This window comes from Equus przewalskii, chromosome 3, assembly GCF_037783145.1.
Source record: "Equus przewalskii isolate Varuska chromosome 3, EquPr2, whole genome shotgun sequence".
NCBI lineage: Eukaryota > Metazoa > Chordata > Mammalia > Perissodactyla > Equidae > Equus > Equus przewalskii.
In genome coordinates, this window is record NC_091833.1 from 119,009,643 (window position 1) to 119,026,410 (window position 16,768).

General features: G+C 48.7%; 1 protein-coding gene across 5 annotated transcripts in view; it reads left to right on the plus strand.

The window, feature by feature from the left end:
• The window catches only part of RNF212 (ring finger protein 212), a 41,908-nt gene extending 26,413 nt beyond the window's left edge, over positions 1–15,495 (plus strand). For 2 of the 5 annotated variants that reach the window (XM_070613495.1, XM_070613496.1), the window contains 3 exons: positions 424–487; positions 13,879–13,948; positions 14,961–15,294. In XM_070613495.1, coding sequence (XP_070469596.1) covers positions 424–487; positions 13,879–13,948; positions 14,961–15,174 — 348 coding nt within the window. In that variant the 3' untranslated portion in view covers positions 15,175–15,294. Of the gene's footprint in view, positions 1–423; positions 488–1,834; positions 2,320–13,878; positions 13,949–14,960; positions 15,295–15,321 lie in introns of those variants that run through there. The other 3 variants (XM_070613494.1, XM_070613493.1, XM_070613497.1) reach the window with 3 other exon arrangements.
• The last annotated feature ends 1,273 nt before the right edge of the window (positions 15,496–16,768 follow it).

The following is a 16,768-nucleotide window of genomic DNA, read 5'->3' on the forward strand; positions in this document are numbered from 1 at the left end:
GTGTGCACGGCCTGGAGTAGGGCCCAGCACACACTGCCGCCTGCAAACAACACTACCACGCCCCTGTCATCAACACCTGGATTTCAAGGTGACAAAATTATGCACCCAAAATGAGGATTTACTCGAGATTTTAAAATTTCTAATGACAGCCAAGAACTTTGTTTCCTTTTTCTCTCTGCCAAAATTCTTACAAGCACTTGGTGACCCCTTCATCCCCTCGCTGCTGTGGCCTGGTGGGCAGTGGGCGCATCAGGGACTTGCTGCATTGCCCTCCACGTACGTGAGCTCGAAACCGCATCAGCCAGGAATTTGTCAGGCTGATAAGCCCAAGGAGCTGGGTTCCTAGTTAACAACGAGGAGGTTCTTGCTCCCAGGAGTGGCAGCTCTCACATGTCATCGACTTTTTTCTCTTTATGTGCTTAGCCTGAAATAGCAGCTGGCCCGACGAGAATCTCCCTGATTAGTCCACCGCAGGATGGACGCATGGGTGAGTGCACGTCCCTGAGACCACACCTCAGATCCACACGCGTGTTGAAATGTGTTCCCCTGAAGGGATGTTGAATCCCATCCGTCACAGCTTGTCCAGTGTTGTCCTTCAGTGACATCAGCGTGGGCGGCTACACACTCCCCAAAGTGGTGCAGCTCCTGGGTCTGTTGAGGGACACCTTCGTGAGCACCATTTAACATGTCACGGAAGAAACTGCTGTGTCTCCTGGGTTTGAGCAAAGGTTGTGTCACGGGACTGGCTGACTGAGAATTGTTGGAGTCTCTGGTCGGTTTCCGAAGTGAGTGCCCACCACACCCGCTGGTTCAGGCCCTTCCCCCTGGGGTCACAGTGAGCCCTCTTGCCCCCCGACCCCTGTCGCCCCTAGTGCTGTGAAGCACAAGGCCTTCTGGCCAGTACGGTCGCCCACACGGGCTCTCTGCCTCCATGTCCCTCCCTCGCCAAACGCCAGCCAACTCCGTGGAATTAATCTCGCTGCCATCCTGGAAACGTTTAAATTCGTGACCAATACTTGTTCTGCACCATGAGCTCTTCTGTCCTTTCTCGCCGTTGCTGCCTGCATCTCGCTTCTTAGATCCGTCTTTCTTCTTGCTGACGCTGCCGTTCTAGTAATGGCCTCAGTGAGGGCCTCCAGGTGCAGCTCTCCTGGGCATCCTTTCTGGAGCCTCTGGTTCCACCCACACCCTGAGCGAGTGTGTAGGTGCCCCGGGAGCGCTGGCTCAGGCCCCTCGTCCTTCAGCACTTTGGGGAGGTGGCGCCAGCCTGTCCTCCGTGTCCACGGTGCTGTGCTTTTGCCTCTGGAAGCTTTGGGGTGTCTGCTGGCCATGAGGTGCCCGGCTCGAGTGCTCATCCCGCTCAGGCCTCCTTCAGGTCTGCATGCTCGCGTCCGCCTCCCTGCCTCTCCCGCGGGAGCCCTGTTGTCTGTCCCAGCACTTTTCCTTTGTGCTTCCCACCTGGGTTCTGTCAAGCGGCTCACAGGTACAGCTCCTGCGCCCCTCAGTTGAGTTTCTGTCGCAGTGATCTGATGTGCCACTCTTCAGCTGGCTTGTCCCCATGGATGGAGCACCTGTCACACCTTGGGGAGCATTGGTGACACTTGTGCTCAAGTCCTGCTCAGCTGCCTGTTGATGCGTTTCCTTGGTGATGCAAGTCGCGTTTCTCCAGGGTGCATGTTCTTGCTGTGCGCCCGCCTTGGTTGGGAGCATCCTGTGGGGCCCATGTCCTTGCCTGCACAGGGCTGGACAAGCTGCCCTCCCACCCTGGTGCTGCCCGCGCCCCACCCATGCCCCCGCCTGTGGCCCAGCTTCATGGTTCCCATTGTCTTCACAGGAGGCCAGCAGCATGTGAGCGACTGGCAGCTTCTGGAACCGCTGCATCCTCCTTCCCCACACAGACACCCGGGGTCTGGCTGGCGTGTGCCCGCCACCCTGCTCAGCTGTGCTCTCGGCCTGGAGCACCCTCCCTGCCTCTCCTGGGGCCGACCTCACGTCGGGGTGAGGGGGGCTCGTATGAGGACACGTGTACTCACTTGACTCTGTCCCCAGCTACGTTTCCAGAAGGTCACAGGGAGCACAGGGACCCTCTGTGTGTTGATAAGTGTCAACAAGTTACAAGGGCTGCCCCGGGGGCGTCTGGCACCCTGAGTGTCTGTGGTGCCCCCTTTCCAGTCTGAAAGGAGAGGGCCTCGTTTCTGTGACTGTCAACGATTCTGAGCGTTTTCATCTTGGGCATCTTGTGGGTTTTCTATGAATTGTCTGTTTTTCTCTTTCCCTTCATGTGCATGAAACCCTCGATATAAAGGGTATGACCTTTTACCCAATGTGCTTTCTCATTTTGTATTTGATTTTTTGCATTTTAGACATTTAACATTTTTATCTTCTCAAATCTGTTACTATTATCTTTTTTATTTCATAGGTTTTTATGCTTAGATTTTTTTCCCATTCCCAGATCATTTTCTTCTAGTTTTTAATGTTTACCTTTTTCCAAATTCTTGGGAGTATATTTGGAGAGAGAGACGTTGTAAGATGAGTGTCCAACTTGGTATTTTTATAATTTGTTTTGAAAATGTCTCAAACACACAGAAAAATGGTAAAACAGGGTAAAAACTCCCATGTCCCCCTCACCTGGACTCCCCAGCTGTGAACATCGTGCCATATTTTCCCCTCTGGGTCGTCAGAGTTTCTCTGAGGCGCTGAGAGCAGGTTACAGCTGTGGTGCCTGCTCCCCTGAAAGACAGGGCCTCCTCCGCAGGACTGCCCGCAGCCCAGGCCGCTCGGCCCCGACACAGCTCGGCCCGTCAGCCGTCGCGGCCAGACTCCTTTACCCCTCAGGTCCAGAGTCCCGTGTGAACACACCCTGTCTCCAGGTGTAACACCTCTTCAGTCCCCTCCAGGCTGGAGCAGACCCTCATGCTTTCCCTGTCTTTGCCATCCTCAACAGTTTTAAAGAATACAGTCCTTAAATTCTAGAAGACGACCCATGAGCTGGCTTGTCTGGTGTTTGTTTCCTCATAAGACCAGACCAAGCTCTCCTAGCAGCAATGCCCATAACTGCTGCCTCTTCTTGGCACATCATGTCAGGGCACACACAGTCACCCTGTCCCACCATGGGGACATCCACCGTGTCACCCGGCTGCACTGGTGTCTGTCAGTTTCTCCAAGCTGGCACCATGACCTGCTCTGATGAGCATCCCATGGACGCTGATTCTCTCTTCTTCATCCAGCCTTCACCCCAACAGTCAACCATTGTTGTGACGACTGTGTGGAGTGACTTCCATATATCCACAAGTCCTTCTACATGTGTCAGTTGGCATTCTACTGAGGAAGTGCTTTCCCTTTTATCTAATTTATGTATTCATTCATTTATTTATAGAACGTAGATTCATGGATTCCTGTTTTATTCAACAGGTTGTATTCTCTGCTCCAGTTCTCTTAGATATGGCCATGTGCAAAGTGCTCTTAAAAAATACCAACCAAAGATTCTGTAACCAGTAGAATTCTCCTTTTATAATGAAGATGAATCTCAACAACAAAAAATCAGACAATACGATCAAAAAATGGGCAGGGGATATGAATAGACGTTTCTCCAAAGAAGATATACAGATGGCCAATAGGCACGTGAAAAGATGCTCATCGTCACTGATCATCAGGGAAATGCAAATCAAAACTACACTAAGATATCACCTTATACCTGTTAAGAATGGCTATAATCACCAAAACAAAAAATAACAAATGTTGGAGGCGTTGTGGAGAAAAGAGAACCCTCATACACTGCTGGTGGGAATGCAAACTGGTGCAGCCACTATGGAAGACAGTATGGAGATTCCTCAAAAAATTAAAAATAGAACTACCATATGACCCAGGTATCCCACTACTGGGTATCTACCCAAACAACTTGAAATCAACAATCCAAAGTAACTTGCACCCCTGTATTCACTGCAGCACTATTCACAATAGCCAAGACATGGAAGCAACCCAAGTGTCCAGTGACCAATGATTGGATAAAGAAGATGTGGCATATATTTATATACACTGGAATACTACTCATCCATAAAAAAGGATAAAATCATCCCATTCACAACAACATGGATGGAACTTGAGGGCATCATGTTAAGCAAAATAAGCCAGACAGAGAAAGACAGTCTCTGTATGACTCCATTCATATGTGGAAGATAAACACGTGGACAAAGAGAACAGCCTAATGGTTACCAGGGGGAAGGGGGGGGTGAGGGGTGGGCACAAAGGGTGAAGTGGTGCACCTACAATATGACTGACAAACAATAATGTACAAGTGAAATTTCACAAGGTTGTAAGCTATCATAACCTCAATAAAAAGGGAAATAGAAAAAAAAGTATATTCAAAGTAATTTTTAAAATGGAGATGAAATTAAGACAGTCACAGAGTAACAAAAACAGAATTTGTTGCTAACAGACCTGCCCTACAAGAAATGCTGAAGGAAGACGTTTACACTGATGGTACCGGACTCCACTGGAAGGAGCAAAGAGTGTCAGAGGTGGAAAGCATGTAGGGGAGTGTAAGACATTCTTATTCTCTGACTCTACTACTTAAAATGTAAGGTGGTTGAAGCAACTTTTGTTGGGGTTATAACAAATAGCTTAACATACACAACAATAAGCACAGAGGAGGGGAAGGAAATGCAGCTATGTTGGAGCAGAGGTGCTGCATTTCACTAGAATTAAGTCTGTATTAATAGAATTAGACTTGTTTAGTTTAACATACATAACTCCAAAATACAGTTTAAAATTCAAGAGGAATTAAAATATTACATTATTACATAATACTACAATATCAAATTAAAAAGGATTTGTTTAATGCAAAAGAAGGCAATAAAGGCAGACTAGAGGAAAAAAGAGACATCGGACATCTAGACAATAAATAGCAAAATGGCAGATGTAAATCAAATCACATCAGTACTTAGATTAAATACGCTGATCAAAAGGCAGAGATTGTCATACTAGATAAAAGCAAGATGCAGTTACACAGTCCACAAGAGACACGCTTTAAATTCAACACAAATAAGTGCAAGGTAAAAGGATGGGAACGATGCCATGCAGACAGTAACTAGATGAGAACTAGAGCAGTGATGCAAGTATCAGACAAAAGAGACTTTAGGACAAAGAAGGTTTCTGGAGACAAGGAGGAACATCTCATCATGATAAAGGGTCACTGTGTCAGGAAGACACAGCAGTTAGAATGTTATACATCCGACAACAGAGCAGATGTGTGAAGCAAAGGCTGCTGGGAAGAAGAAACAGACAGTTGTTGAATACGTGTTCCAGGGGTCAGCAATGCAGTTCTGGAGCCACGTGGAGAACCAGGCTTTCAGGAAACCACAGGGCTGCATTCATTTTCATTTACTTATAGTGGAAATGTATCATATTGATCTTTTTTCCAAACAACCCATAGCTGGAAATGAATTTATTTCACACTGTTCATAACAACTATCCATCCATCTTATGTGTATGTTTGTGTGTGGTGTATATATATACACCATATTGAATGACACAAGACCAATCCAGTGGTATGAGATTATTTTTAACTGTCAAAAAAAGCATCAGCAACAGTTGAGTCATCTTATGTTAAGGTCGAACAGTGTCTAAGTACTTTCTGAAGCACATAGTCAAAATGATGTGTGCCCAACTCTAGTATAAAATTCCTAGAACAATGGCTGTGTATTTTTTTCCTTTGAAATCTGGACCCATGTGACAACGTTCTCGTGAAAACATTAATTAGCAAGTCGTGGTTGTTTGGAAGAACTGTGGCCATGAAGGTACAATTGATAGCAAAAAAAAAAAAAATCAGTTTTAGAGCTCTCAGTACCCTCAGAGATTGATGGAACAGCTAGATAAGGAAAGACATAAAGGGGAGCAGGAGCAAACAAGATATGAGACATTCAGGAAACAAGCAGCAAAGAGGCACAAACCTGACCTATGGGTAGAAACTTTGAACGTAAGTGCACCAGGTACTCCAGTGAAAAAGCAGAAGCTGTCAGACTGGAACAATAGGAAGACCCAAGTGGATGCTGTCTACAAGAGATACACTTTAGATTCAAAGATACAAGTAGGTTGAAAAAAATTATAGAAAAAATCTGGAGTGGCTGTTTTCAGTAGGTTTTGAATTAAGAAATATGACTGGAGACAAAGAGGGGTATTTCATGATGGTAAAAGGGGTAATATATCAGGAAGACCTAACAGTTGTTGGTGTAGACACACCAAAAAAGGAAGCCCTAAAATACATGAGGCCAAAACTGACAATTAAAAAAGGAAGCAGTTAGGGGCCGGCCCAGTGCCACAGCAGTGAAGTTCGCACGTTCTGCTTCTTGGTGGCCCAGGGTTTGCCAGTTCAGATCCTGGGTGCGGACATGGCACCACTTGGCAAAAAGCCATGCTGTGGTAGGCATCCCATGTATTAAAAAAAAAAAAGTAGAGGACAGTGGGCATGGATGTTAGCTCAGGGCCAGTCTTCCTCAGCAAAAAGAGGAGGATTGGCAGATGATAACTCAGGGCTAATCTTCCTCAAAAAAAAAAAAAGTTAATCCAACAATTATGATCTGGATATCTCAATACCCCATGGTTAATAATTGATAAGACAATTAGACAAATAATCAATAAGAAGATAGGAGACTTGAACAGTGCTATTAACCCCAATTGACTTATCTGACAAGTGTAGACATCACCCAACAACACCAGAATATAGATTCTTTTCAAGTGCAACGGAGCATTCTCCAGAACAGATCATGTACTGGGACAGGAAGCAAGTTCCAGTGCACTTCAAAGGACTAAATCACACACAGTGTATTTTCAGACCACAATGGGATTAAATTGGAAATCAGCAATAGAAAAATCTGAGAATAAAATGAATATTTGGAAATTAACACAATTCTAACTAACTTATGGATCGAAGGAAAAACCAGAAGTAACATCAGAAAATATTTTGAACTGAATGAAAGGAAATACAACGTATCAAAATGTATAGGCTGCAGATAAAGCAGTGCTTAGAGGGAAATGCACAGCTCTAAGTCCTTTAGAAGGAAGGGGACCTAAAGTCAGCCATCTAAGCTTCCACCATAGGAAGGTACAAGAGAGTAGAGTGGAAATCCATGAAATGGAAAACAAAAACAATAGAGAACATCAATGAAACCTAGTTTGTCTTCTGAAAAGAACAGCAAAATTGGTAAACTTTTGCCTAGACTTAGCAAGAGAAAAAGAGAGAACACAAATTACCAGTGTCAGGAATAAAAGCAGGGACATCACTATACACCCTACAGATATTGAAGGGATTGTAAGGGGATATTGTGAGCAACTCTGTGCTAACAAGTGGTTCACGTGAAGTTGACAAATTCCTAGAAAGAAATTACCAAAACTACCTCAAGAAATAGGAAATCCGGATAGATCTCTGTCAAGTAAGGAAGCTGAATTAGTACTTTCTACATCTTCCCACAAAGAAAATCCTGTTTCCCAATGGCTTCGTGGGTGAATTCTATGAAACGTTTAGGGAGGAACTAATACCAATCCTACCTAAACTCTTTCAGAGAATAGAAGAGGATCAGACGCTTCCCAGTGCGTTTCATGAGGTCAGTAATGTCTTAATAACGAAGCCAAAGACAACACAAGAGAAAGACTGAGCAACGTTCCACATGAGTATGGGTGCAAAATTCTTTAGAAAGCTCTGAGGCAATCAAATCCAGCAGCATATAAAAAGGTTTATGTACCATCACCAAGTGGGGTTTACCCAAGGAATTCAAGGTTATTTGACATCTGAAGACCAGTTAATATGGCAACTGTATTAGGACAGTAACAGACCTAAAAACAAGATCTTTTCAAGAGAAAAAAACTTTGACAAAATTCTCAAGAAACATGTAATAGAAGGGAACTTCCTCAGCCTCATAAAGGACATCTACAGAAAACCCACAGCCAGCATCATAATATTGAGAGATTGAAAGTGTCCCCTTGACACCAGGAACAAGGCAAGGATGTCCACACGTACCACTTCTATTTGACTTTGTACTGGAGGTTCTTAGCCAGTACAGTGTGGCCAGACAGAAATTAAAGGCACCTGGGTTGGAAAGGAAGAAGTGTAGACAGCATAATCTTGCAGGTAGAAAGTCATAAAGAATCTGTGAGAACACTACTAGAAACCATAAACAAGATTGGTAAGGTTACAGGATGCAAGATCCATCTACAAAAATCAGTTAATTCTAGATACAGACGTGTGCTGCATAACGACATTTCGGTCAATGACAGACCCTATATACAATGGTGGTCCCATAAGATTAGTACCATGTAGCCTAGGTGTGTAGTAGGCTACACCATCTACAAAACCTTTTGCAAAATATCAGTGTGTAGGTACACTCTGTGATGTTCACCTGATGACAGAATCACCCAATGATGCATTTCTCAGAACATGTCCCCGTCATTAAGTGACACATGACGGTACTAAGGACAGTCCAAAACTGAAATTAATCAATTGAGCATAAGTGTCACAGTTTTCTCCTGGACTTCCTGTTCTATTGGCCAGCATATCCTGTCCTTTTATAAATACCATCGTGTCTCGATTCCTTTCACTTTACAAGAAGTTTTGAAGTCAGACAGTTAAGCCCTGTACCTCCGTTCTTAATTTACCAAAATAATTTTGGCTATTTTAGGTCATTTGCATTTCCATGTAAATTTTAACATCCATTTGTCACATTCTACCCAAAAAGCCTGCTGGGATTTTGATGGAAATTTTATTGAATTTGTACATCAATTTGGGGGAGAATTTCTGTCTTAGTTTTGAGTCTTTCACTTCATAGCCATGACATATCTATCTCTCCGTTTATTAGATCTTTAATTTATCTAAAGAATCTTTTGCAGTTTTCAGTGTACGGGTCTTTTACTTTATGGATAAATTTACACTTAGGTATTTAATTATTGTTGATAGTGGAATTTTCTTCATTTAATTTTCTGATTGGTTATAGTTTGCATGATCTATCTTTTCCCATCCTTTTATTTTCAACCTGTTTGTGTCTTTGAATCGAAAGTGTGCCTCTTGTAGACAATATATGGTTAGGTCTTGCTATTTTTTTTTTGGCTTGATCCATTTTTAACATCTCTGCCTTTTGATTGGACTGTTTAGCCCATCAGTGGTTAAGAGGGTTATTTATATGTTTGGATTTATGTCTGCCTTTGTTTGTGTGTGAGTTGGGATTTTTTTGTTTATGCTTATCTCCTTAACTGCCTTGTTTTGCATTAAATATTTTTAGTGTGCCATGTTGTTATGGACTGAATTGTGTCCCCTCAAAATTCGTATATTGAAGCCCTAACCCCCAGGGTGACTGTGTTTGAGGTGGGACCCCCAGGAGGTCGATGAGGTCGTACGGGGGGCCCTGATCTGGTAGGATTAGTGTCCTTATGAGAAGAGACCCCAGAGAGCTCGCTCCCTGTCTCCATGCGCACACACACAAAGAGGAGGCCGTGTGAGGACCCAGCAAGAGGGCAGCTGTCTGCAAGCCAGGAAGCGAGCCCTCACAGCCCGAATTCAGCCAGCACCTTGGTCTTGGGCCTCTGGCCTCCGGGACTGTGAGGACAGAATTTCTGTTGCTTAAGCCCACAGTCTGTGGTGTTCTGTTCCAGCAGACTGAGGCGCGTTTGATGCCTCGGTTGGTACTGTGCAGTGGGTTTTGTTTTTTCTTAGCGATTGCCCTAGGGATTACAACATGCATCTTCTGACCTACTTGAGGTGAAAGCTGACTTAATCCTGGAGAAATACAGCAGTGTCGCTGCAGCCAGGTTCCACTTCCTCCCCTACTTGGTAATGTTTTCTTTACATATGTCATTACGTATGTTATATATAGCACTCACACGTGTTATAAACCCAACAGTTCAGGATTGTAGTTGTTTCTTGTAAACCAGCTCACATTTCTCAGAGATCACAAGAGGAAACAGACACGTGCGTTCTTCACATTTGTCATGTTTTTACCATTTCCAGTGCTCCTCATTCCTTCCGTGGGTTCAAGGTGCTGTCGGCTGTCACCTCCTTTCAGCCTGAAGCAGCTGGTCACTGCAGGGTGGGCGGCCAGCATGAGTTCTCTCAGTGTTGCTCACCTTTGGGTGTCTCCAGTTTGCCTTCATGCTGAAGGGCCGCTTCCCTGGATGTGGGATTCCTGGTTGACAGTTTCTAGCACTTTGCATGGTGGTTCTGCCTCCTGTGGCTTCCTTCGTCTCTGATGAGACGTCAGCTGTGGGCCGCACTGTTCTGTGTGTGACGAGCTGCTTTTCTCTTTGTTTTTCCCTCCCGATAGCTTTAGAGTAATTTTTGAAGTTGTGAAGTGCGTCCTCCGACTTTGTCTTCCTTCTTCTAGATTCTTTTGGCTCTTCTGCTGATGACCTGCATGTGCTGGGAGCCTACTCACATGCAGCCAGTGCTCTGACCACTCCCGACTATGCTGTCCCAGGCGCTCTGGGTGCCCCCTGCTCATCCCCCTGCCCATGTGTGTGTTTTTCCTTTGGCCAGGATTACGTGGAGCACAGCCTTTCTCTGGTGCTCTGGTCTCCAGAGTCTCCCCATTCGATTTCTGGCTGGTCTCTGCTCTGCCCAGTCGTGGCTGCAGGCCAGCAAAGCTGTGGGCTCCCCATTTGCGACCGATTCACCTCTTGTGGGGTGGCTGTGCTTTCTGCTGGTCAAGGCTTCCCCCCTGGAAGCAAAGCCGTGAGTTCCAAGCCGCCCCTCGCTGGTGCAGCTGCCCTCTCACCAGCCCCAGGCAGAGCGCCCTCTTCCACCCAGGCCACCGCAGGTGTTCCAGCACGGATGCCATTGATTTCTTAAAACAGTTGTTTTTACAAGTTCATCCAGTTTTATACTCAGTCTTGTAGAGGTGGTTTGCTGATTTCGACTCCACAAGCCAGAAGTGTCTTCTCAGCACTCATTGAATGACTTAAAACACTGCCTGCAGCCGTCCCACTTCACCCGGTGACAGGCGGTCCACAGATGGCTGCACAGTTTCATGTCCTCTCATGTTATGCCCATGGCTGATTGGTTTAAGAGCATTTCTGGGTATCTTCCCTCTCAGTGATCAGACAGGAGCGATTGCTTTGAGGCACATTGTCTCATCCAGAAAACAGCAGAGCCTTGTTCATCTGGCACCACAGGGCAATGAGTTTTTCCATATTCCAGATAATCAAACTTACCCTCTTGAAATGTCACATTTCTTTTTTAATTTTTATTTCTTTTTTCTCTCTCCCTTTTTTCTTTTTTTGGCAGGGAAGATTCGCTCTGAGCTGAGATCTGTTGCCAGTATTCCTCTTTTTTTTCTACTGCCCAAAGGCCCTGAGTACATAGTTGTATATTCTGGTTGTAAGTCCTTCGAGTGCTTGTCTGTGAGCCACCACCACAGCATGGCTGCTGACAGACGGGTGGTGTGGTTCCGTGCCTGGGAAGCAAACCCCGGCCACCAAAGCAGAGTGCTGAACTTTAAGCACGAGGCCACCAGGGCTGGCTCTCAAAATGTTTTTAATTTAAATTTTTCAAATGAAAATCTTTCTAAAATGCATTAAATAATATTGCTTTCCTGAGCAGAATTCAAGGCTCTGGCTTGGAGGTGTCTCATTGGTAAGAGAGCATCCCTCTGGCTCCTGGTTTTGTTTTGTTTTCTTTTTTAAAGATTGGCACCTGAGCTAACAGCTGTTGCAATCTTCTTTTGTCTTTTTTTACCCCTGCTTTTTCTCCCCAAAGTCCCCCAGTACATAGTTGTATATTCTTGTTGTAGGTCCGTCTGGTTGTGGCATGTGGGACTCTGCCTCAACATGGCCTGATGAGCAGTGCCATGTCCGCGCCCAGGATCCAAACCAGTGAAACCCTGGGCCACTGAACTGGAGCCCGTGAACTTAACCACTCAGCCACAGGGCCGGCCCCAGTTTCCTGGGTTTTAATTGGCTGGAGCACGGGGCACCCTCACAGCCTGAGGACGTCCTCCTCTGGTCCTGCGGCCCTGCCATGCTCTTGAGCTCTTGGTGGCTCTGGGATAGTTTTCCGTCTTCCCAGCCGCCCCACCGTCCTCGGCAGCTCACTGAGCTACTGCTCTTTAGAACAGACTCTGCCCTGTCAGGGTTATCAGGCAGAGCCCGAGGGACTCCTGAGAGCCCACCGCCTGCTGGGTGTGCAGAATGCCCACTGCGCTCTGGCCACAGAGCCCTGAGCACACAAGGCCTGAGAGGGCTGCCCACACGGCCCCCATGAGTTGTTGGTCTCTTGGAGCCTGAGTTTCCTCATCTCTGTATGTCCACTGTAAATTACTGTAAAGAGTAAATAAGAAACTTCCAAGTGACCGTGAGCCTGATGTCACCGAGCAGAGAGCCACTGCTGGTGGCTGCTGGTTCTGCCGTGTGTTGACGGGTGCCCAATTTGTTTGAAATCAGGTGGTGAGGCCAGCAGATGAGGAGACAACCGCTGTGAAGGGAGAAGTTCACACTCAGAGGCAGGTGGCAGGAGGCAGGCACGCAGGAGTCCTGACTGTTTTCAGGGGAAGGAGTGGGCGACAGGGCGGGACAGGCTGGCAGGTTTGGGATTGGCTGGCTGGAGTCGCTGTAGCGGTCTCAGGGTGGGGCCCCACGTTCTCTGAGGCCCAGCCTCAGGTGATTAGGGCAGAGCGTGAAAGTCAGAGGAGGCAGGTCAGAGGAGGCAGATCAGAGCGCAGGTTCAGAGTGGCTGGTGTTTGTGTCAGAGGCACGCTTGCAGGCAGACCCTTCACTGGCCCTGGGGGTCCGTTGACCCTGGGAGGGGCACTCTCTCCAGGATTAGCAAGGCCCCAGGACGTCAAACCATCGTAAATACAGACCGTAAAAAACGTGGTTAGCACAGCCACAGCTGAGACAGTTTGCCTCCCTGGTTCTCAGCGTTGTGCGGGGTCTTCCTAGGGTCACCTGCAGACTCTCAGCAGGGCTGCGGTGCCACCAGAGGGCAGTGTCCTCCCGCCATCCACACAGCCCAAGGGCAAACAGACCAGACCTCCATTGTCCACTTAGCGCTGTGCAGCCTTGGGAAAGGCACTCACGGCTCTGATCCAGGTTCTTCAATGAGGAGAGGGGTGACGTGAGAGGACACATAGGGAGCCTAAGCTAACGCTGTCTTCCTTCTCTCCCTGCCTTTCTTATGTCAAAATTCTACAAGATTTGGATACAAAAGTATTCAGGTGTTAAAGGAGGGCCATCTTTACCCATCTGCCCTCTGGTGTGACAGAAGCTACCAGGGACGTTTGCAGGGTTAGCTGAAGTGTCTTACCCACCTGTTAGGATTTCAACACAGAGACGCGGCCGGGTGTAAACCTGTGGTTTGAATGGAGACCACCTTGAGTCCTGGCACTGACGGGCGGGCTCGGTCCTGCTGCCCCCACACCTGTCAGAGCTGGAGGAGTGTTTCCCTTCCCACGGCTCTCAGAGCATGGGGACAGTGTGGGTGCCCATCATTACTGAGTGTCTCCCACATGCCTTCCCGCACCGCCCACGGGCAGCAGAGGTGGAGGCCGCGGCTGAGCACAGTGTCAGCTGAAGCTCAGCACCCAAGTGTCTGTGCCTGGGTCTTGATATCAGACCACTCAGCCGTCAGGACGGTTTGAATCTTCTCTGAGCTGCAGCCATGCGTATGGGCGCAGTGTTCACTCCCCATCATGAGGGCGCTACTGCCGCATCGGGAAGAGTTTGGGGGCTGAGCAGGGATGGGGCGTGGTGGGATGGAGCTCAGTGGGGATGGGCACACGGTGGGGACAGGAGGGGCTCGCCCAGTCTCGTGAAGGGGACAGGTCAGAGCACAGAGCACACGGCAGGTGTGACTTTCTCCTTCCTTTGAGCAGGTGGTACTCACGTTTCATCCCGCCCCTGCAGGCAGCGTCTCCCACGGCCCTCAGCACCTCGGCCTGACGCCAGGTCACAGCAGCATGCCACAGGCTCTCAGGTAGCGTCCCTCACACAGCTCCTTAAAGACGTTTAAAATGGAAAGTGAGAAACAAGACTCCTCGTGATCTGACTTACTAGAAATAGTGCTTTCTAACCCCATTTTTACGTGCTCTGAGTGAGGATATATTGTGCAGACCACTTCATATTTTGCTTTCTTTAAGCTAAAATATAGCTTAGGCAGTTGCCCTGTTACTTAAAGCTCTGATAGAGCCATGTAATGGGTGCACGACACCTCGTCACAGGAGCAGACCAGACCGGCCGCGCTCTGAGGGCAGGTGGCCAGTATTCTCGTGCTTGAGCCAGTGGGCGTGGCTGTGTGCCGCTAAGACTATCTACAAGAGCAGGTGAGGCTGGCTTTGGCCCAGGGCCTGCCGTCCACTGGCCGCCCTATACGTGCTCGAAGGCCAGGAGGTCTCTAGAAGTTGGCCTCCCACTCCCCACCCCCGACCTAAAGCCTCTTAGTGGCTTCCAGTGCCGGTGGGCGCAGTCCAGCCGCTGGCCTCCAGCATCCTCTCCCAGCTCACCCAGAGCCGTGTCTGTGTGCCTGCTACCCCTTGACTCACAAGGCCACCCTGCCTGCCTCCTGCCCACACCCGTGACAGGACCGGGATTACTCTCCTCACCCCATTCCACCCCCAGGGCAGCCGGGCCCCCCTACCTGGTTCCCACTGATTATACCTCCTGACTGCTGTCAGCATCAGCAGAGGAGGGGCTCCTACGGCAGGCGCTGGGCCCTGGTCACGGGCAGCCATCCTCTCAGGCCCCGCTCAGAGTCACCACAGCCCAGAGAAGGTGCTGGAGGCTGCCTGGTGGGCGCTGCATGGGCAGCTGCTCCCGCAGGAGCACTTAGCCCCCAGCACAGCACGTGGCCTCACTCATCCTGGGCACTTAGAACGTGTTTTTGAATCAACACATAGTCTTTAAAACCAAAAAATAGTCAGTGCTTGAATTATCATGTTGCCAAGGACATTTGAAGCGTTGCTGATTCTGTTTCTTGACTTCACTGCTAGGATTCCATCGCTGCAGATCCCCTGTAAGGGCCCGTCCCACACTCCAGCCCCCCAGGCACCAGGCAGAGCGGGAAGCAGGGGCTCGCCCAGCCTTGGGGGCCCCCGGGCCCCAGCCCCCCGGCAGCCCATCAGCATCTCAGGGCTGCTGCAGAGGCGGCACGCAGGCAAGTGTGCTCCCCCAACATGCGAGCATCTCTTGGAAAAGTACATTTGAGAAAACGTTACGTATGTGTGACAAGAGCAAACTTGAACCTTTGAACGTTCTTGAGAGCTGTGTTTCTGAGCTTTTCGTTAGTGGTGCAGAACTCAGTGGTGTTCACTTGTGTGTTCACTGTGGGTTATGACTCTGATGCTCCCGCAGGGTCTGCTGCCGTCCGGGGGTTCGCACATGAGAGGTGAGCCTGCTCCTGCCTGTCCGCGGATTTCAGTTCTTCAGCCTGCCTGCCAGCACGCCTGCGTTAGGCGGTAAATGGAATTGTATGTTTTTGCTTGATGGAATAATTAATACAACTGAATAAAGCATTTTTTGATTATCGGGGGGCAGCGTATATGTCATACATTTGAAACTTGGGTCTTCTCCGAACTTCCTTAAAATGGTGTTGCAGCAGAGTGCACACCTGTGTCCGCTCGTGGCTGGGTTTCTGATGGCGGCCCTCGGGCTGGCAGGAGGGTCTGTGGCGTGGGACGGCTGCATGGCTCAGGCAAGCCCTGTGCCCTGGTCGTCGGTCGTCTGGACACAATTCTGTTACGTGATGCTCATGACTCATGTGACACCGTGTTTGCGATGAACCTGCCTCCCAGGGTGCATTTTGTGCCTGACTTCTCCCCACCAGGCGGGCGCGTTGCCCATGCTCGGCCAAGGAGGGCAACGTGCTTCCTCCTCACCCCCTAGTCGGGACCACACCAGGTTGGAAAAGAGGCTTGTGGAGTTAATTATAATCCTTTATGTTGCAATTACCTAAACCTTGGTCTGGTCGTCCCTCCTGGGTCAGGCTCACTGCGAGAGCAGGTGACAAGCCCCAGGAGAGGCCCCTCCGCACTGGGGAGCCTGAGGCAGGTGCACTTTGTTTCAGGCTCTGCGCCCGTCACCCCTACCTCCTGGCTGTCTCCCCTGGGCCGGGAGGCGTCACAGGGGCAGGAGGGGCACTCATGTGCTCTTGCTGTCCTCTGGAAGGTGCCTGGCGCATGCACAGCCACTGCCATGTGTGGGCCGACATGCGTGCCAAAGTGGACCATTCAGAGACCTTGCATTTGGGGTGCAGAGTGCGTGTTCTCTGTTGGTTCCATTCCCAGGAGCATGTAAATACTATAAATCCTTAATTGTGGGTGTGCTTTTCCCTGCGTGTGTTGTGTAATGTGCACATGAGTGTTTCAGACGTTGAAACGTGGGCTGGCTGTGAAATGCCGGTGAAGGTGCGTTTCAATGACCCATCCTGCTTCAGCTCTGTGCGCCCAGCAGCAGGATCCTGAGGCTGGAAGTGCACTTCCAGGTGTTCCACAAAGGGATGGGACAGCGGATGGCCGGTGGGTGTGGTCCTCCTTCCAAGACACCAAGAAATAGTCCACATGGGCGTGGCCACCGCACGGCCACTCCTCTCTGGGCCTGTGCGCGTCCGCGGGTGGGCACCAGGCCTGCTTGGTTTGGGGCTGATTGTTGGTCCTTAATTCTAAAGCCTCACTTCTTCTGTCACCTCACCTTGCTTTTTAGACACAAACTTTGAGCCCATATTTTCAATATTTCATGTTCTTTATTTTTTGTTGTTTTTTTCACAGTTGAGTATCCATTTGGCCAGTTGAAGTCCACTGGG